This window comes from Euleptes europaea, chromosome 3, assembly GCF_029931775.1.
Source record: "Euleptes europaea isolate rEulEur1 chromosome 3, rEulEur1.hap1, whole genome shotgun sequence".
In the NCBI taxonomy this organism is placed as follows: domain Eukaryota; kingdom Metazoa; phylum Chordata; class Lepidosauria; order Squamata; family Sphaerodactylidae; genus Euleptes; species Euleptes europaea.
In genome coordinates this window covers 42,280,316-42,302,458 of record NC_079314.1, presented here as the reverse complement: position 1 = coordinate 42,302,458, position 22,143 = coordinate 42,280,316, and the positions used below count along the sequence as shown (strand labels likewise).

The following is a 22,143-nucleotide window of genomic DNA, read 5'->3' as shown; positions in this document are numbered from 1 at the left end:
CGACTGGATTCAAGGGGATGCTTTTTTCCTGGGGACAATCAGGTTGAAATCTGAATTGCTGCTTCTGCTGCCCCGCTGTGCCTCTGGAAGGGAAGGGGCAGGGGAAGGAAAAAAAAAGGTAACGTGTGCCTTTGTTTCTACACAGGGGAAGCCGTTGAGAATATGCAGCTTTTTTTTTTTTTTTGGAAAATGAATTTCAGGTTGAAGGGAAAGCACAACGTGTAGAGGTGATGGATGGGTTGAACGTCTACTTAAAAATCCATCGAGAGCAGGCGGTTTCTTGCTCTGCTCCATTTTCTTTTCAATGGGAAGGGTTCTGAGATTTCAAAAGAGAGAGCTAGGGAGGGGATGTTATACTGAAGAAGCTGAGGAGAGCCAGCGGTAGGATTTGATTTTGTGCATGCATGTGGGGGGGGGGAGGAATGAAAGGTGCAGGGAATTATTTAATTCCGAGCCGGTCCGGGTGCCTGTTAAGGGAGCTCCGGCGGCCGTGGAACAGATCTTGGGCATTCCAAATGGCTGCATCAGGTTTCATGCAGAGCTTTCGCAGGGTTTGCAGAAGGTGGGTTTTTCTTGGTCCATTCAAACAATACTTCTTTCTCCAAGGCTGCCGGAGGAAAGTTGCCCCGCATTCAATAAATCAATCAACTTTCCATCCTCTTTGCAATCACCTCTTTCCTTCCCTTGCTGCATATAAATCCGGGTGAGATCTCTTTCTTGATTGTGCTGTTAGGCATGCTCGTTCCTGTGTGGGAAGAGCAGAAAACTAGGCTGGAGCATCTATGAAATCTTTCGAAGAGAAACGATTGTTTCTATGAATAGTGCTGGCAGCAGTTTGATGATATATCGGTAGGCAAGTGGAGTGATACGCCGAATCTTGGTCTGAAACACTCCCCAGCTACCACAAGGTGTGAGGTGTAGAATGAGTCTGGCCCGAAGCTGACACGCTCATTTTTAAAGGGGGGGGGGCATGCTCTTATGTGAATGTATCAGGGTGTGTGTGCGTGGGTGTTTTGGGATATGGTATGTTCTGAATGCCTCTTCACAGCCCAATGCTGTAGTTTTGAAAGCGCCTGCACTGCTTTCTGAAGCGGCTGGACCACTGTACCGTTTTTTCCGGCAGCATCCTGGGGTGTAACTCTGGAGATGCCTAGGGTTTAATTCATATGCACATCAGAGAAGCTTCCTGCCCTCCATGTGCCTCATGAAGTGTGTCATTTCTGGTTGACGTGCCTTTGCTGATTTTCCTCAGCATCTCACCTGTTTCTCCTCTCCTTCCCCCCCCCCCACTAGACCAAAAAGGATGCTGAGAGTGTCAAACTACATGGACAGTGATTTTTTCCTCTAGTGTGGGGATGGCACGGGGGCCCAACCGGCTGGCTGCTGTATGAATGGCTCACTGCACACTAAGTGAACCCATTGCAGCTGATCTTGGCATCGTTTGCTTTTTTTGTATTGGCTGGAGAAGGACAGCTTTCAGTTCCTGGTTCTACCCTTTTCTGGCACAAATTACCTATTCCAGGAAAATTTTCTGTTGATCCCATATTCTCCTGCTGAAGAGCAGCACAGTTACTGTGCCTCAGATAATATTAGCCTCCCAAATGTTTTAACCCTTTGGGTCATGTGCATGACTTCAATGTTGTATACCTATTTCTGTTACTATAGGGTTGTATAGTGGGTAAGAGTGTGGTGTAGTGGCTAACAGCAATGATTTGGTGCAGTAGACTCTGATCTGGAGAACCGGGTTTGATTCCCCACTTCTCCACATGACCGGCAGATGTTAATCTGGTGAACCTGATTGGTTTCCCCACTCCTACGCATGAAACCAGCTAGGTGACCTTGGGCTAGTCACAATCTCTCAGCCCCACCTACCTCACAGGGTGTCTGTTGTGGGGAGGGGAAGGGAAGGTGATTGTAAGCTGGTTTGATTCTTCCTTAAGTGGTAGAGAAAGTCAGCATATAAAAACCAACTCTTCTTCTTCTTTCATTTTCTTCTCTTATGAAACACATAGCCACCCTTGTGGTCCCTGAATCAAAACTTTCAAAACTAAGAGTGAGGAGGACTCAGAATCGGGGGGGGGGGGCACTGCTTAAACATAAACCACATGCTTTGCCAGCAAGAGGTCCCTGGTTCAGGCCTTGGCATCTCCTGTCAAAAGGATTTCAGGTTGCAAGGCTGATAAAGATCTTGGAGTCAAAACATAGAAACCGTGGGGTAGGGTGATTGTTTGCGTGGAGGCCTTGGAAAACCACGTGCTGCTCAGAACAGCATGGGCAAGTCTAGGAGGATGCAGTAGAAGCTTCATGTTGTTGCTTGTTGTACCTGAGGTGAGGAACATCCATTTCACCCCAAATGTTCTCTCTCTCTTCTTCTTCTTCTTTTTTTTAATATATCCTCCCCACAGTTAATTAATGAGGTTGAACCTGATCCAGCCAACTATCACTCAGTATCCAATCTTCTGTTTCTGGATAAGGTAGCTGAGAGAGTGGCGGCAGAACAGCTCCAGACTTTCCTGGAGGACACATAGGCTCTGGACCCATTTCAATCCGGCTTCCAGCCTGGCCATGGGACAGAGACTGTGCTGGTCGCCCTCACAGATGATCTCTGTAGACACTTGGATCAGTGTGGTTTAGCGCTGCTGTGGCTACTTGATCTCTCAGTAGTGTTTGACATGGTTGATCACAGTCTCTTGATCCACCACCTCACTGATATTGGGCTAGTTGGGACAGTCCTCCAATGGCTGGTCTCATTTCTCCAAGATTGGGGACAGAGGGTGGCACTAGGGGAGAGAGTCTCACCACAATACTCTTTAGTATGTGGAGTCCCTCAGGGGCTACCCTCTCCCCAGTGCTTTTTAATATCTATATGTGTCCCCTCACCCAGCTAGTCTGGAGCTTCAGGCTGGAATGTCATATACCTTGGCTTTGTGCCTGGAGGCTGTGGTGAAATGGTTAAAGCAGAGTCGTGTGAAGCTGAATCCATCAAAAGATGGAGGTCCTGTGGCTGGGTCAGGGAGGCCTGGGTCAGGGAATTCAGTTCCCAACTCTTGACGGTATTCAATACTGGATCTATCAGATATTGTCCTCTGTTGTCCCTTAGGTCTTCCTGCTACTGCTCCCTGAGACCACACCCGTTTTACATTGTATGTAATGTTTTAAAACTGTATACAATGAGGGAATTATTAGGGCAACATTTAAATTAATTTAGAGTATTAATGTTACTCATACGGTACCAGAAATTTTGTTCGTCTTTAAGGTGCTACTGGATTCTTGCTCTTTTTTAATGTTACTGTTTTTGAGGATTATATTTATAATTGTATATGTTTTATGTTCTATGGTTTTAATTGATATATGATGTAAATTATATTGTTGTTAGCCACCCAGAGCCTGGCTTCAGCTGGGAAAGGGTGGGGTAGATAAAATAAAAATCTTGAAATGGGGACATGACCTTTCAGTGTTCCATAAACTAAAGGAGACCTGGTCACATTTTCCTTCAGAAGAGCAGGTAGGGCATACTGCTATCCAGACCAATAGCAGGTGTTCCTTGGGCTTTAATTCTGCAAGTCCCAGAGTTCCAAGGATGAGTAGTAAATTGTATATAAGGTACTGGAGCTATAATATCAAAAGTAGACCAGCTCCTTGGTATACTGCGCATTAAACAAAAGGGTTTTTTTTTAAAAAGAAATTGAGCACAAGACATGCACAGGATATTCTTGCTGAGTGTCTAATTAGCTGTTATTCCCTTTAAAAAAAATAGAGACAGATGGACAGAGAAATCATAATTGTTGTGTGTGTGAATTGACAGAAATGTTTTGCAAAATGAAATAGTTTGCTTATTCCAACGGGTGAGTAGGGGGACCTTTTGTTCTGTGCCTGCCTCTGGCTCCCAGACTACTAAAGCAGCGTCTTGCTCCTTAAAGGTTGGTTTGCTCTTTATGTAACCATTGTGTTTGCTGTGACATCTTTCTTGGTGGGCATGCATGATATGAACATGGAAAGTGCATGCATGTGGTCAATGGGGGGCTTCACAGCCATGTCCTCAAACATTTACAGCATCTCCATTTTATAGGCTATGGTGTTTACTATTGCAAACTTATTTTACCAAGTAACGTGTGAAATAGGGCTCAGTGGTCAGTGAATAAGCCATGGTGACAGCTTGGTGACAGTCAAACAAGGGAAAGTTTTCCTATCATTATGCTGTGTTATGTTTGTTTTGGTGGTGGAAAGAGCTGTCAAGTTGCAGCTATCTTATGGTGACCCTGTAGTGTTTTCAAGGTCAACGACAAATAGAAGTGGTTTGCCATTGTTTGCTTCTGCATAACAACCCTGGGCTTCCTTGGTGGTCTCCCATCCAAGTACTAACCAGGGCCAATCCTGGTTAGCTTCTGAGATCTGGCGAGGTTAAGCTAGCCTGGGCCATCCAGGTCAGGGCTGTGTTTGAATTACTGCAATCAACAGCTACAGCTGGGATATCAATATCTCTTGTTAGAAATTTCTATTTGTTGTAATGTGTAGTATTGCTATAAAATTATTTTCATGGTAAAAGATGCCTAGACTCTAGAGAAATCTTGTACCTTCTCGGCGGTATAGACCATAAGCCCTGGGTTCAGTCGAATGCAGGTGGGCAGAAGGATCAGGATTATCTGTCTACCTTTGTGATCATCCTGCCTTCCCTCCAAAGAGCTTGCAGTGATACATATGGTTCTCTTGTACTCGATGAAGGCTGGAACTGATGGCCAAAGTAGTCATGACAGAGTCCTCATGGTCACCACGGAAATGCCATTGTCATTTTAAAGTGAATTAAAATGCTGTGAGGGCTAGGGTTGCCAACCACCAGGTACTAAGCAACCACCAGGTACTAAGCAGTAGGTAGGGTTGCCAACCTCCAGGTAGTAGCAGGAGATCTCCTGCTATTACAGCTGATCTCCAGCTGATAGAGATCAGTTCACCTGGAGAAAATGGCCACTTTGGCAATTGGACTCTATGACATTGAAGTCCCTCCCCTCCCCAAATCCCACCCTCCTCCTTTTGACTAAAGGCAGGAGATTATTGGACCCTTCAGTTAGCGGATCCTAGCAGCTCTCATTGGATCCCTCCAGGCAGAATATGTTTCCTTAGCCCACTATCTTAAGGAGCTTGGGGGGCAGGGACATAGAAGGTGTGGAGGTGTGCGTGCCATGACATCACTTCCAAGAAATCCCAGAAGTAACACTAGGTAGCTTTAGGAATTGCTGGAAACTCTTTGATTTTAATGTAGAGTGTCCAGTGATCCCTAGATCTATCCCAATGTCAATTCTGTTGTATTTTTCTGGAAGTGACTTTGCAGTGAACACAAGACCAACTCACCCCTCTCTTACCACCATTCTGAGTCACACGGGCAACAAGGGTTGCCAGCAAGAGGCTTCCTGGCAACCCTAACATTCCACAGAAGATATTGAGAGCCAGCTTGGTGGAGGGGTTAGAGTGTTGGACCAGGACCTGGGAGACCCAGGTTCAAATCCTCACTCTGCCACGAAGCTCGCTAGATGACCTTGGGCCAGTCACTCTCTCTCAGCCCAAACTAATTCACAGGATTGTTGTGAAGTTAACATGGAGTGGAGGGTGGGATAATATATGCCACCACCCTGAGTTCCTGGAAGGAAGGGCAAGATAAAAACTACACCAGTCAAACCAGCAGCTTTTTCTGGAGGCAAGCAATTTGAATGGCATACAGAGCAAGGCTGTGGAACAACCAGCTCCAGCATGGGGTTAAGCACCATGGCACCTGACTGCTACCTGACTGCAGCTAAATTCCCTGAAAGACCTTGAGCATGAAAGATCAGCGTGCTTCAGAACACAGCTGGGTAGAGAACTTATATGAAAGGTGGTGTCATTGCAATGTCAGACAACATTGCCTATGCTGGATTGCAAGCCTAGCATTGGGAGCAGTGCCCATAATCAGCAGTGCCCATAACCTGAACCCACAGGCCAGGCCAGATGCCTGGCCTAAAGTAGATCTGAGTTGATTGTGCATGAGCTTGCCTAGGATTTACGCTAACTCACTAAGTGGCTTCTGAGGTATGTTTGTCCTCTTCAGGGAGAACCCCTCTTTCCACCATCCTTAACTAACAGCTGTTCAGTTTTGTGTCCTGCCCTTCCTCTAAAATGAAGCTGGTTGCTCACACATTGAGTTCTTTCCCATTCATAACCACCCTGTGATGTATGTTCAGCTGAGAGACAGCGACTTACCAAAGGACAGTGATTTTCATGGCTGAACAAGGGTTTGACTCCAGGTCACCTCAATTCAAGTCCTGTACTCTCTCCAGGATACCACACTGGCTTATTATTAGCTCCCTGGCCATGGGTCTGAGAGAGCTCAAGGGCAAAGGCATCCAACTACCACCCTCGTCATCCTTATGGGTTTATAGCCATATATTTAATCACCAACTGGTAGGGTTGCCAGGTCCGTCTTCACCACTGGTGGGAGGTTTTTGGGGCAGAGCCTGAGGAGGGCGGGGTTTGGGGAGGGGAGGGACTTCAATGCCATAGAGTCCAATGGGCAAAGCGGCCATTTTCTCCAGCTGAACTGATCTTTATCAGCTGGAGATCAGTTGTAATAGCAGGAAATCTCCAGCTACTACCTGGAAGTTGTGGAAACCTAACAAATTGTTACTTATGCTGAATCAACACAGGTTATAACCTGTGTTATATAACCTGTTATTGCAGATCCCAGTGCAGGTTTTTTTAGGTTGTTTAACCTGTATTTGAGTGTTCTATAGTTTAATAAGTTGTGATTGATGAATAACATTAAGTAAAATTGTATATTATATTGAGCCTGTGCTGTTATTAGTTACTACCTGGATGTTGGCAACCCTACCAACTGGAGATGTTTTTTTCCTTCATCTACTCTGGGCTGATGCAGTGGCACTATACGTTCCATGCCAGAAGTGTCAGCACTTAAACAGTGAGTAACATGTTCAGCGCTCCTGTTAATTACAGTTTATGCATCGTACGTATTGTCAGCTGAAATAAGGCATTCCTAAAATAATTCGGCTTCTAAGCTGTATGAGGCCACATTATTGATTACAGTTGTGACAGTGAATGTTGTGCTGCTGAAAATGTAAGGTTTTATTTTCAGAAGTTTCCAAAATAAACCCCTGCTCAATAAAAAATATATTCTTTTGTTCATATAAGATCTCTGCTTAAACTACTCACAGTTTTTTTTGCAACTGTCATTGGAAATACTGAAAAACTCCTTCCATTTTCGGCAATTTCCCCCCCACATTCCTTCTGAAAGAGTTTGCATGCTTATAATGCCCTCACTGATATCATCATATAAAGTTAAAGGTCCCCTGTGCAAGCACCGGGTCATTCCTGACCCATGGGGTGAAGTCACATCCTGATGTTTACTAGGCAGACTATGTTTATGGGGTGGTTTGCTAGTGCCTTCCCCAGTTTATGGGGTGGTTTGCTTGTGCCTTCCCCTTTACCCCCAGCAAGCTGGGTACTCATTTTACCAACCTCGGAAGGATGGAAGGCTGAGTCAACCTTGAGCCGGCTACCTGAAACCAACTTCTGTTGGAATCGAATTCAGGTCATGAGCAAAGCTTGGACTGCAGTACTGCAGCTTACCACTCTGCGCCACGGGGCTCCTTACCGATATCATCATATAGCAAAATCTAATTGGCTATGTACTGTTCTGATGAAGACATCTCTTTTACCATTTGGTATTGGTTTGGGAGGGATAACATGTGATTTATCCAGGAAGGCAGAAGCTGCAGCAAACGAAGAGTAAAAATGATAGAGCAGCCAGGGCTACCTGCAGTGCTGAACAGGGCTTTAACAGGTTTATATTTGCACAGTTTAACCAGGTTCGGGGTGGGGGAGGCAGGGGGAGAGAAAAAAGATTGTTTCTCATGGAACTTTCTGGTTTGTACCCCAAAATCAATACTGGTACATCTTTAGTAACTATCCAGCCCACGTCACATACTCAGCAATTGTTCAACCAGGAACTACTGGAACAGATAACAATTCAGAACTAATGCTTTCAGCATGCATTTGTGTAGACTTTGCTGGCTATACAAAACTGACATCACAAGCAAAGAGTGTTTGGAATCAGCACAAAGCCCAGCAGTCAAAAATCTTTGTGGCAGCAGTTTCAATTGGGTCCCTTAAATCGTAAACCAAACAACTGTTTCATACAACCTCATCAGCATGCGCCTGCCCTTTAAAATGTAATTGAGCGAGAACAACTTTCCTTGGCAGGTTTTGCCTTCTAATAATTCTCTTTTCCCTTTTAAAATTTGGCTCTGAAATTAGAGAAGTGGCCAGATACATGGATAAAGATCTGTAAACCTGTTTGTTCAATATCTTGTTTTCATAACAGCTTGATATGTATATGTGTGTATATTTCTTTTTGTGCCAACCATGATTCAACTCTGGTAGATGAGTACCCATTCATGTAATGGATTGGGAGGTTCTCCACACTCCTCTCTGTCATTCTTTTCCTTAAAATACAAAACAAGGATTGGACTTTTTTATTTATTTCAAAAAGTTTTATGATGCATTATTCAACCCACTCTCAATAGCTAAAAAGATGCAATGAAAATTACACTGAAATATTACAATTCTGATACAGTTTGTCAGATCTGACAAAGGAAGCTTTGACTCTTGACAGCTTATATCTACAGGTGGGCAGGCTAGCCAGTGAATGCCTGCTCTGGCAAGCACATGGGGATGGGAGGAAGGATGAGATTCCCTTTTCATGAGTCTCGCGGGTCCCCCGCTTGTACTGATAATACTTAACATGGACATACAATTATCCTTGCTGCTCCAAGTTCTTCACACATGCTTCATGTGGATAGTCGTGTTGTTTTACACTAGATGAACAACAAGATTCGAGTGCAGTAGATCTAAGATGCTACTGGACTCAAATCTTGTTGTTCTAGTGTAAACCGATACGACTATCCACATGAAGCATGGTTGAAGAACTTGGAGCAGCAAGGATAATTGTATGTCCATGCTAAGTATTATCAGTACAAGTGGGGGACCCATTCAATTATTACAAAATGAAAGTGTTATGTGGTCCAGCTAGGTCCAGACGATAGTGGAGCTGCCACTCTTTGGTCCAATTCAAGTTTCCACGTTGTCTTCAAGGGCAGCTCCATGTAGAGCAATAATATAGTCTCAGGGTTACAGTGGCAGGGATGGCTGATTTGAAAAGGGGATATAACTTCCAATGTATATAATGTGGAACGGGGGACCAGTTTTGGTCATCATACTAACTTGTTTTCTAACAAAATAAAGGTGTCCAGCAAAACTTCTGAGCTCCTAATCAATTTTGTCAAAGAAGAACTCTTCCCCATCAAGGAAGGGCGGCACAATCCTTGGTCTTGTCAACCAGCATCATTTCTGCATGTGATGCTTCCCACTGTGCATGTGAATGGATGTACACAGTGCCTCCCCCAGTCATCTCCAGTTAAATGTGCATGAAATCCTTTCTTTCCGTGTCTACTACCGGTTGTTTTAAAGCCAGTTATAATGGAAATATTTTAATTGAAGTTTTATTGGGAAACTTGGACATGAACATGTAGAGGTGATGATGAGTGTGTAGGTGTTAGGCTATCTGTGGTTTATTTCTTCCATGGTTTGTTGCATGGGACTCTTTCTGAAAAGAAGGAAGCCCTGATATGCACCAGGACTTTGCTAGGTAGTCCTTGAGGTCACATTCATAGATTTCAGTATGATCATAGAATGTACTGAATACTGACACATGTGGGTGTTTGGTTTTGCCTCACACTCATGTTGTAATTAACCACAACGTTGGGTATGATTGATCTCCTAGGTCAAATTTGCTAGGGTTTGCAGTTTCCCTTATATTTGTGGTTGGCTCATTTGCAAGAGCTTTCAGTTGTTTTATTAAAATAGTATTTCAGGCAGGCATCTTTGGTCAAAGGTAGATGGACATATGCAGCTACCTTAAACCGATTCAGAATGTTCTTCCACCTAGCTCAGTATTAACCTCTTTGAGTGGGAACTGTCTGAGAACTCAGACAGATTTTTCCCATCTCCTGATCCTTGTCTATCACTGCTATTGCTTTCTACTTGATGAACAAGAACTTAGCGCCTTGTTGTCCAGAAAAGATATCTTGAGAGCAATACTAAGCATGTCTACTCAGAAGTAAGTCCCATGCTGTTAAATGGAGCTTACTCCTAGGAACATGTCTTTAGGATTGCTGCCATTAGCTATGTTACACATTCACAATCATACCCTGCCACAATGTGCTAAGGTCAGCAACTATCTTCCCTCTGTGTGTGCGATGATTAAAACGAGAAAAGATCGGGACTTTGGAATGGGCTTTGATTTCTGCTATAAATTGTGTATATGGGAAGAATTACAATTCAACTGATTTTACCATTGGCTTTGTAATTATTTTGATGTTTAGTTTTTATTAATATATCCAGTACAAGAATCCTTTTATATGTAAGGTCTTGCTGTGGATAATTTGCTGCTGTATAAGTGTAGTGCAGTTTTATTGTCCTTATTAACTGTTGCTGTAATCCACATGTTCACAGGCTGCTGGTCAAATTGCTAATAAAGAGTTTCTTGTGGTGCAGTGCAATTGGGGCAAGGTGGGGTTACCTTAAATCTGCGAGGGATTCTGGTGTGTGAATGTGCTTGAATACATGGCCCAACTAGCTGTGGGACTCTGCGGGACCCAACCTCTGAATTCTTTTTGCCAAAAAATATTCTCTATGAGAAGGAACTGAAAGGGAAGAGAGAAAAATGGATATACATGCTGGGGGGGGGATTAAAAGAGGGCTCCATGTTGGTGGAAGGAAGGGACCCAGATCTGAAAAATTTGATAACAACTGGACTGGTCTGTCTTTGGGTTTCTTCCAGGCCTGTTATTCTATAAAAGCTGCAGAAGCCAGACAAGGACGTTAGCTTAGTTCTCTTCATCAATACATTGATAAGCCAAGGGCAAGCACAGTGCTCAACACCCCTATCTTCCCAGGTCTTGCATTTGATGAAACGGTCGTTAGCTGACAAAGATTATGCTGCTATAAATCAATCTTGACAGCCACAAGCCTCCTTTTCATTTCTGCGCCAACAAATGAACACGGCCACCTTGCCAGAATTTGCTTCCGGGACATTGTCCCAAGCTAGGTGGACATTGCAGTTGATTGCTTAGTTGAGCATGGGTTCTGAGGGATGTGACAGAAGCTCTCAAACAGGGATCCCCAACCTTTTTGAGTCTGTGGGTACCTTTGGAATTCTGAAACAGTGTGGTGGGCACAACAAGGGCTGCCAACCTCCAGGTGGTGGCTGGAGATCTTCTGCTGTTACAACTGAACTCCAGGTGACAGAGATCAGTTCCCCTGGGAAAAATGGCCACTATGGCATTGAAGTCCCTCCCCTCTCCAAACCCCACCCTCCTCAGACTCCACCCCCGAAATCTCCAGATATTTCCCAACTGGGAACTGGCAACCCTAGGCACAGCTTGGCCATGGCATTGTGTGTCTCCAGACCTTCCTTGTTGCTGCTTGTAGGGTCATAGAGGTCCACAACTGGTGGGCTGAGCACCACGGGCTAAGGTGTTCTCAGCCCAATTCTGGGGCATAGCTAGATGCACCTAAGCCTATTGGAATAGTCATGTTTATCTTTCCATGGGTTCAGACTATTGATGTTGGAGATCTCTCATTATAGTGAAGCGATGTGGTAACTGGGAATTATGCAAGTTTTCTTAGGATGGCACTGTTGGTTTTTTGGTGGTGGAAAGTGCTGTCAAGTCGCAGATGATTTATGGCGACTCCATAGGGTTTTCAAGGCAGGAGACACACATCCATTGCATGCTTCATTGCAACCCTAGACTTCCTTGGTGGTCTCCCATCCAAGTATTAATCAAGGTCAGCCCTGCTTAACTTCCAAGATCTGATGAGATCTGGCTAGCCTGGGCCATCCAGGTCAAGGTGCAAGTTGTTTAGGAAAGAGCAATTAAGTACATTCTCTGTCTTCCATGATATGTTTTGTTGACAAGAGTCAATTTTAATATAAAGGTTATGCTTGCATTGAAATAACAAATTATAAATATTGAAAAGAGCCTCTTCCTTTCAAACAAATGAAAGGTAAGTATTAGGCGAGGAAGAAAGGGAAGAAGGATGGTCTGGTTTTCTTTTAAAAACACTTAAATTTACTTTTAAAGGCTGTGTTTGATGTAAAACAGTCCGGCTGCCATTATATGGCAGAATATTTAAGGGAGGCAGTGTCTCTGGATAACCTTTAAGAAATAGGAAGACATTTCAGGATGGGGATTCTTACAATTCTATGTTTACGGCACTGAGATTATTTTTTTTAGTATATTAGTACTGTCAGAGCTGGACAACATCATTCACTGGCGACTTGAGAGTAATATTTTTGAGCTTAAAACTCCCAAAGTGTGATGTAAAACCCACAACAGCTGTGCAGTGTGTACACATACATCCCACTCCCACAACAGCTGTACACCTGGAGCCAATTTTGCCACGAGGAAGTCTTAGTGGAGGGGATGTGGTTGAACTTTGTTCTTTCGGAGGCATATCGTGGATTGGTTAAGGGACTTCTAGAAGAGACCTTGGTCCCAATTTTAGCCATTCTGTTGCAAAGCTACTGAAAGCAAACTGAGCACAGAAAATGCATCTGTAAATGGGGGAGGGGAATTCAGTCCTATATGTTCATGTAGCCACTTCTGCTGGAGTTGGTGGAGCATATGCTTGGCATGGATGAGATTCAATTCCAAACACCTCAATTTCAAATGAGACTTTGGGTAGCAAGGCTGAGAGAGGCAAGACTTCTTACAGAGATGTTGGAGAGCTGCTGCCCATCAGAGTTGACAGCACTGAGCTATATGGACTTAGCATAAGGCAGTTTGATAGATGCTCATACCAAATGCAAATGAAGAACATGTCATGGCTAAAGCGTTGCTCTTGAACATGCATGCTTGGTGAGAATTTGGGAAACTTAAGTTGTGACCCTCATTGTCTGTCTGTGGACAAGTCCCCCTCTCTCAGCCTCACCATAGTTCAGAGATTAATTCCAATGGTATTCTGAGCTCCTTGGAGGAATGTGCAATACAAATGAAATACATTAATGAAACATACATGTGAGTGAACTCTACTCACATCTTCCCACCTCAGAATATTTTGGGGGAAAGGACTTCTCTCAGCATCAGTACACTGAGCTGGCAGATTGAAAAACAATATCCTTCCATCCTGCCTTGTAAGGGACTTCGGGTTGCCATCTCTGGGTTGGGATATTCCTAGAGATCTGGGGACAGATCCGGGGGAGTGCAGAGTTTGGAGAGGGGAGGGAACTCAGCAGGGTATGTGATGCCATAGAATCCACCCCCCAAAGCTGTCTTTTCGTCTAAGGCAATTGATCTCTGTGGTTTGGAGATCACTTGTAATCAATCACAGGAGAACTCCAGCTCCCACCTTGAGGTTGGCAGCCCTAAACGGGCCCAATGGCTGCAGGCTCAGAGGCCCACAGAGGAAGAGTGGCAGAAGAGCATCAGATGCACCTGGAAGCCATTCTCTTCTTGGCAACTTTTGTGCAAGGGTATGGCCTTCATACTGGAATCCTGATGCTTGCTGTAAAGTTTAGGGTAAATGTTTGATCAGATCAGTTTCAAATGCTCTTGAGTTTTAGATGCAGTGTGTTAGCTGTAGATCATTCCTCAAAAGTACACTGCTAGTTAAAACCTATTTGCACCAATGGGGTTGCACTGCTGTAAGATATTACTCTGGTGTTGATATTGCTAAGAGCCAAAGGGCATAATTATTAGGAAGCTGCACTTTCTTTCAGCCTCAGTTGAGCGAAACGTGCCTTCGTTTGTTGACATTGTGCTCATTCTCCAAGCTCCACGTTTCTTCATCATAGAGGTATCTTGTTGCTAATAATTGCTTTTCTTTCTGCCAAATATTTTGTAATTAAAATGATATGGTAGTAGTAAATTGCATTGTGAATTGAACTGGATAGATGATATCTCCTTATTGGGACAACTTCTAAAGAGATTAAAATTTTTGAGAGAAAGCCATTATTTGTTCTTTGGAAGTATTTTGTGCATCATCTTTGCTAATTTTTCTATTTCTGCAATCATATTTTCCTTTGAGAGGAAGCTATAGCACTTAGAGGCTGATAAACACACAAATTTCAGAACAGAGTGCCTTTAAAGCAATTACTGGCTGATTGTTTAAACATAAGCTTAACTCTTATTAAAATCAAGCCTGTATTGACTGAATACAGACATATTGGGGCTTGGTCTATAGATCAATTTATCATGTGGTCAAATTGATCTGCAGCCACTTCTAAGTACAGGAAGGGGAACTACAATTATCGATTTCCCCCCATAATAAAAACTCATTGCATGACAGAAACTAGGAAGAAGGTTCTACCCTGTAATTCTCCCAGACTGACTAGTTTTCTTGGTACAGTTTTTGTGTGGGGGGGAGGGGAACATTCAAACATGTAATCTCTTGCATCTTCAATCTGAAGCAATACAGCCCAGGAATAAATTTCCCATGTGATAGTGTACATTGTGCCAAATGTGCTCTGGTTGCTTCGAAGTACACTTGGAAGAAAATTCCACTTCAGTCAAGGGTCTCCCACATATATTTAGGATGCCTGTGACTCAGATTCTAAAGTAGGCAATGCAATGCCAAAGTCCCACAGGATATCAGTTAACAATTATCTTTATGATTAACTTTGTTAAATCCAAACATATTTTTCTGACTGGGAACCAGTCAGTGAACAAAATTAAAGGGACAGAGGAGATTCCTTTTATTCCCATTAGTTATAGCAATACAAGGAGCCATTGAAACTCCTATGCGTACTAAATTTCGAGGACCACCATCCTTGCAAAGTGCTGGAGCAATAATGATTCTTCGCCTTTCTCTCTTGCTTTTTGAATGTCCGCAGCCTTTTTATTTATCCCAGCAAACCCTTAAACGATCTCATAAGATTCATCAATATTGTTTTCTCCATATTATCCTGGGAGCAGAGACTGAAAAGGCTCTTAGCTAAATGTGGCAGTAGCGGCTGCCACCCAACAAGGCAAAAGACAGATTTTGAACTAGGGATTCAAACTCCTTGCAATTGCTTTATCTGTATGTCACTTCCAATACTATGACCTCGAACAGCCCGTTCTGATTCAAAAGTTTGGCACCCCAGCATGGCTTTTGGAAGGATTCCCATTGGATGGATCTTAAATGAGGTTCCATGTGAGCAGCTGCATCCTGATAGTATATAGACAGCACTGGCCATTTGGGGGCTGACTGGGTACTTTGACATGTGGCTAAACTGTGTGTGTGGGGTAATAAAGGGTTTAGTTTTATTTCAGCTTTTGTGCTAGTGGTCTACCTCAGGGATAGTCGTGTTTATTTCAGATTGCACATTTGTGGCTTAAAAGAGGCATGAATTACATCCTGTAGACAAAGCAAACATTTGAGCACATGTATGGTCTAAAGAGAAACAAGTGCATAAATATTCAGACTGACTGAATGCCAACAAAGTGAAATTTTGGGTGTGAAAGGGGAGCCTAAAATCGTCCTGACATGGACCATTTAATGGAGTTTTGTAGCATTTTGCTGCTCCTCTTGGCAGCTATTTTAATGACATAGGGTTGTTGTTGTTGTTTTGCATTTCTGCTGTCTTACTGGTAATGGAAAAAGAGCCCCGTGGCACAGAGTGGTCAGCTGCAGTACTGCAGTCCAAGCTCTGTTCTCGACCTGAGTTCGATCCCAACAGAAGTTGGTTTCAGGTAGCCGGCTCAAGGTTGACTCAGCCTTCTATCCTTCCGAGGTCGGTAAAATGAGTACCCAGCTTGCTGGGGGTAAAGGGAAGATGACTGGGGAAGGCACTGGCAAAACATCCCGTAAACAAAGTCTGCCTAGTAAATGTTGGGATGTGACATCACCCCATGGGTCAGGAATGACCCGGTGCTTACACAGGGGACCTTTACATTTACATTTTTTTTACTGGTAATGGGATCACAGCCAATCAAGCATCATGCTGCCCTCTATGAGGTAGCCAATTTGATTTTATGTAGACAATGCAGAGGGAGGGCAAGGTTTCCTGCCCTTACCCAGAATGGCCACCCTTGCTAATTTGCGGATACCCTCTCCCACTCTATTTCATGCCATTTCTCACTGTAATTTTCATTTTAGGCATGGAAGAAAGCATGTCACCTCTCCCCCCCACCCCACCTGCAGACTAATAAACTATGCTGGGAAATGTATAGAGCTGTCATGATAAAAGGTGTTTGCATTTTGTGCCTCTGAGTTGTTTAACAGCGGGATTATTTCACCCTGTAGAATGACTAGGGGCAAGATGTTGTTGGACAGATTCATTTGCAGCTGTTGGGGGTGCTTTTCTAAAGCACACACATCACTCTGTTTTGTGTGCTGCGTTCATAAGCTACCACAGACACTTCACCCTGGTAATCCCTTAGCAGCAGGCTGACCTGGGTCCAGGCTTTGCCAAGTCTGTATGTTTCCCAGGTTGCACTGGAGACAGCTTCTCAGATTCTCCTAGCTCATGTTTGGAGTTGCAGACAAGATGAATAGGTCAGGCACTAAACTGCCAAGATGGTTTGTGGAGCTGTGCAAAACAATTGCCCTCTTCTCTGTGTGGATCCTTAGTCCCGAAATCCACTGTGTAAATATTTGGGCCAGGCATTCTGTAAATGAGATTTAAAGCTTTACATTGATGCCAGAGGTAACAAGAAAATCCTTTCTTAATGCAAAGAGTCCAAGATCTGGGAGACACCAAGAAACTTCCTTTAAGAGGAACTTCCTTTCAGCTGTGTTGAGTAAATGTCACGTATGTTACTGTAGGACCCAGAGAGTGAGAAAGAAAGCAGATAAGGTATATCCAGGACATACAATCAAAAATGGGAAAAAACATCTGTCAATATTTTTGCAGAATTTATGCATCGGCTTCTCTGTTAATGCCCTATGTACAAGCTACAGCCAAGAATCTCATAGAGAGAAAAGGTTTTTCAAATAGCTCAGTATTGTTCAAGAGTAAGATACAAGATGTTTTCCCCAGAAACAGAGAATGTAAGGCAAAACATGTTTCATGGTTGCTTGTGAAATGCAGTGTGTGTGTTAGTTTTGCCAGCAGTGCTTGGATGAGGAAGTTAATATGTGTAGGAGCTGAATCCTAAGGTCTCCATCTGACAGGGAGCTCTTGAAATCATCCTTGTCTGATGCGGGATTGGAATAATTTCACACTATTGTCTTCTGATAAAGCCACCTCCAGATTGTCTTAGAAGCTTCCCCCCCCCTTTGCAAGTAGAAAATCTATTTTGCCTTACTTTGTAGGCAAAGGACTTTTAATAGAGGACTTCCAAGAATTTTATTTTGTCCTATGTAGTATTCCATAGTCAGACTTCGCGTGTCAGAGCACATTGATTTAATGCCTGATAAGAATTGTAGTTTTTGCTTTCCCTTTATCTGTCTGCGTGAAAATCCAGGACTTGATTCTTTGGCTCATCCCTTGAGAAACTCTGAGGACAACAGCATAACAGAGCCATTAATGCAAACCAGCAAGTTCTGAAAATATCATATACAGAATCCTCCATGTGCCAAAAGGCTAATGGGTGATTTCTGCCCTTGCTGTAAGCTGAAATAGCCTGACAAACTCAAGTTGCCTTCCTTCACAAGACAGGAAGTTAGGAATTTGCTCTGCTGCTGTAGATTATCTCTCCTTAGGTAGCCCTTCTTTCTCCCTGTTGTGCAGCAGTCAAATAGTGGTTGCAAGTCATCTGTTTCAAAGCAAAGACGTACATTGTTCTCCAGAAATTCCACATTGCCACAATATTAAAAAATATGACAAACTAAAACTTCCTGGTAACAGTCAGAATGAAAAAGCTGTGTCTTCTCATCCAAAGAAATTGCTTAGAGACAGAATAGGCAATTAACAGTGGTCATTTGTCATGCATCTGTCACATATCCCCCTTTTGGCCAATGATTCTAGGGTGGTATATATAGTTCTCCCTCTTCCACTATACCACCGCAACAAACCTGGGAGGTAGGTTAGGCATGTGGGTTCCCACTGATCTGATTTCTCCACTAGAGGGTTTCTTCAATAAGCCTTATTCAGCTAATTCCAGAGCTCAAGCTGGTATGTATGGTGGAGGTGGTCTGACAAATGCTCTGGACCCTAGACATGCAAGATCATACCCATAATGGAAGCTTGCTTTTTCAGGGGGAGAACAGTCCCCTCCAGTGCAAACTGTAAACACCTATTTCTGGATCACCTTTACTCCCCACAGCTGCTCTGTTCTACCTGTATTTAACTTCAAATTTCAATACCTTTATTAGCATACTATCAAGCAGTTATCAAATAAAACCAAACCTCTAAACATCATTTAGCCTCCGCCTCTTAACAATTTCATAGTATTTAACTTCAGCTTGTCCACTCTCATCCAGTACATTACAGCCTCCATGATGGGTAAGCTTGTCCACGGCTTCTCTGGATCCGAATAGAAAGGTGTCAGGCATATCAGTGTTGTTCGCTCTTCCATCCTGACTCAAGGAATGTTATCCCTACTGAACCGCAGCCAAGGTTGCGAGAGCTGTTATGCCTGCCACTTTCTGTTTGAAGCTGTTTTCCGTTTGAAGTTGCTCTTTCCCAGGGCTCTCTCTCTAAACTGTTATGCCTGCCACTTTCTGTTTGAAAGTCTGGGAACTTGCTTTGTTGTCAATATGTAATCTCTCACCCCTTCTGGGCATCTATAATACCAAAGTCCAGCAAAGGCAGTCCCATAGCTGTCACCTTTCTCTTCATGCTCTGTAATACCTATTTGACCAGTAAAGCCATCTTCTTTGGACCTGACTGTCTCCGTTGTGGTTTCTGGTTCGAGGGACCAAGAGCTGACAAAAGGAGAGATAGAGCTGAGTATCATTGACATACCACTGACAACTTTCTCCAGATTCCATGATGATCTCTGCCAGAGGTTTCATGCAATTTAAAAAGCATGGAAAACAAGATGGAATACCTCACATGACACCCTCATAGGCCAATGGCCACAGGCTGAGCAGAAGTCTTTCAACACCACCTTCTGAAACCCACCTTAAAGAAAGTATTGAAACCTGCCTTGGTGGAAAGTGCCATCAAGTCACAACCAATTTATGACAACCCTGCAGGGATTTCAAGGCAAGGGACGAACAGAGGTGGTTAGCCATTGCCCGCCTCTGCATTGCAACCCTGGACTTCCTTGGTGGTCTCCCATCCAAATACTAACCAAGGCTGACCCTGCTTAGCTTCCAGGATCTGACAAGATCGGGCTAGCCTGGACCATCCCAGTAAATAGTGAATCTCTTAAGACAGTGGGAACTACATATGACAAATGCCATATGTATTCTCATTTTGCCAGTGAAAGGGTCCCCTCCACATCATAAGCTCCCGTCTCACGCGGGAACAATCCCTGTTCATAGTGCTGATTCAAAGCAGAGGCAGCTTGTGTCGCTCATCAGCAGCTGTGAGGGTGATGTGTTTAGTTCTGTTTTCTCTTTCCAACCTTTTCTTTTTGCCAGTGAAAGCTAAACTATGAATGGGAATATTTCTGCTATGATAGTGTTTGGAGCAGGGAAGGATTTTGCATGTTAGCGGTAACTTGTACCACTTGCCAAACCCGTGAATGAAACATCCGCTGAAACTCTCTCTCACACCCTCTTTTTATCTCTGTTTTTTCTAGATGACAGAAGGCCGCCGGTGTCAAGTGCACCTTCTTGACGACAGGAAGCTGGAACTCCTTGTACAGGTAATAAATTGCACCTGCAGATTTGAGAGTGTGCCGCTTTCCCCCCTTTTGTGTAGCAAAAGAGGGTTTTTAAAAATTTAATTAAGAGAATTTCCATTAGTTAGCTTCCTTGTGGACTTTGATCCTCTCTTGTTTGGCAAACCAAACAAGATCAGGATGGATCAGTGAGTAGATGGGAGACCTAGAAAGGAAATCTGAGAATTGTGTGGAACGTGGGTGCCTCTGCTTTTCCTCCCAAGGGGCCAGCATTTCCATTTTTATGCTGGTGTATCTCTTTCAAATGTCAGATACTTAAAAGCCTACAGCCTTCTTTTTCAGGCCAAGGATGAGGCATCACCCACCATGTCCTGCCCCAGTTTCATCTCCCTTGATGCCTCTGTATCTTCTGTCGCCTGCGCTAGCTGTCTGTGTCTCAAAGCGTCAGTGCAAAAATAAAAAATAAAAAAACAAGCTCCAGGGTTGAGTGGCTGCCATGTACCATCTCCGAGATGACTGAGCTTCTATGGGTGGGTGAAATGACCTACATCTATGTAGGCTGTGTGTCACATCAAATTTATAGCACAGGATTGCGTTACAAGGGGGTAGGTGGCAATTATATGAGTTTAAGGCCTACTTTTTAGTGTGAGGAATAAAATTTGGCATCTGAGCTGTGACTGAAGACAAGGGGGCTCCCATGACTGCATACTCCTCCTAACCATGTTGGGGACTGCTAGTATAGGAGGATAGATACTAAAACACATACTTTATATTCCACTTATTCTAAAAAAAAGAACTTGCATTGTTGTAATCTCATAGCTAAGGTGGAATGGTTTTCATACATCCAATGAGAGCCAGCGTGGCGTAGTAGTTAAGAGCGGTGATTTGGAGCGGTGGATTCTGATCTGGAGAACCGGGTCTGATTCCCCACTCCTCCACATGAGCGGCGGAGGCTAATCTGGTGAAATGGATTTGTTTCCCCTCTCCTACGTATAAAGCCAGCTGGGTGACCTTGGGCTAGTCACAACTCTCTTTGAGCTCTCAGCCCCACCCACCTCGCAGGGTGTCTGTTGTGGGGAGGGGAAGGGAAGGTGATTGAAAGCCGGTTTGATTCTTCCTTAAGTAGTTGAGAAAGTCGGCATATAAAAACCAACTCTTCTTCTACAGCTGTATAGCAAGTTCACATGTGAGCTGTGAGTTTAGAATGAGAAGCCTCCCAGTTCACTCTCTCATCCAGTGTAGCACACAGGTTCTCAGTCTCCAAAGGGTTAAAAAGGTTAAAAAATGACTTTTAAAAAAAATTCAGCTGCCTGGTGCAGTCAGAAACAGGAAATGAAACACACAGCACTTAAATTCCTGTCCCTCAACCGGCATTCTTGGGGTGAGCCAGGCTGAATGTTCGCCTCATTCTAGCAAAAAAGGAAGAAGATGAATGGGGGCATTTGAAAATGATTTGAATCACAGGAAATGCATTTCAGGACTGCTTTGTATTGTGCAGATGGCTAGACAGGGTTATTTCAAAACCAAAAGGGGCAGCAGAAAATAGGGTGGGGGGGAAAAGAAGGAGTAAACTTGGAGAGAACAGCCCTAAAGAGACATTTTTGCTGTTTACAATCCTTATGCAAAAGTAATTCTCCTAGTGGGTGCTGGTTTGGCTGAGGCTTCAAGTGAGAGACAAGCTGATAGATAGATTTACTGACCAAGGAGACCTGGGTTCAAATCCCCATTCAGCCAGGATGTTCAGTGGGTGAGCTGGGCCAGCCACTCTCTCTCAGACTCACTTGCCTCAGAGGTTTGCTGTGGGGATAAACTGGGGGAGTGGAGTATGGCCACCCTGTGTAGCACCTAGAGCCGTGTTGGCGAACCTATGGCACGGGTGCCACTTCCGGCACGCGTAGCCCTTTCTGCCGGCACGCACGGTTCCTCCAAGCCGCTGGCCTTTCCGGCTCTGCCCCACCCCGGATGGGGGAGGCTGTAGCCCAGGGGTGGGGAACCTCCGACATCATTGGCGGTGGCCCCCGGACTCTCCCACAGAAGCTGCCGCCATTGCCGCCGCTGGAGCGTGCGTGGCCAGCCAGGCGGGTGGGAGAGCGGGGAACAGAAGCCGAGCGCTCACACTCGGCATGGCCGGCGGCTTCTCCGGCGCCCTCTGGGCCTGTGCGGGCGGAGGGGCATGGCTGGTCGGTGGGTGCGAAGGAGGCACCCTCTGCCCCACCCTGCTCGCCTCTCACAAGCCTGCCGCCGCGCCCCACCGAGTGGCAAATCCAAGGCAAAACCTCCCATGCATAAATGGCCTCTTTCTTTTTCTGTCTCCCTCTGTCCTTTTCTTTCTCTCCCTTGCTCCATTTCTTTCTCCCTTTCTCTCTCTTTTTCTTTCTTTCTC

General features: G+C 44.3%; 1 protein-coding gene across 5 annotated transcripts in view; it reads left to right on the top strand.

Annotated features, from left to right (window-relative positions):
- The window catches only part of FRMD4A (FERM domain containing 4A), a 341,204-nt gene that overhangs the window by 164,648 nt on the left and 154,413 nt on the right, over nucleotides 1–22,143 (top strand). For all 5 annotated transcript variants that reach the window (XM_056847044.1, XM_056847045.1, XM_056847041.1 and 2 more), the window contains exon 2: nucleotides 19,719–19,784. In XM_056847044.1, coding sequence (XP_056703022.1) covers nucleotides 19,719–19,784 — 66 coding nt within the window. The remainder of the gene's footprint in view (nucleotides 1–19,718; nucleotides 19,785–22,143) is intronic.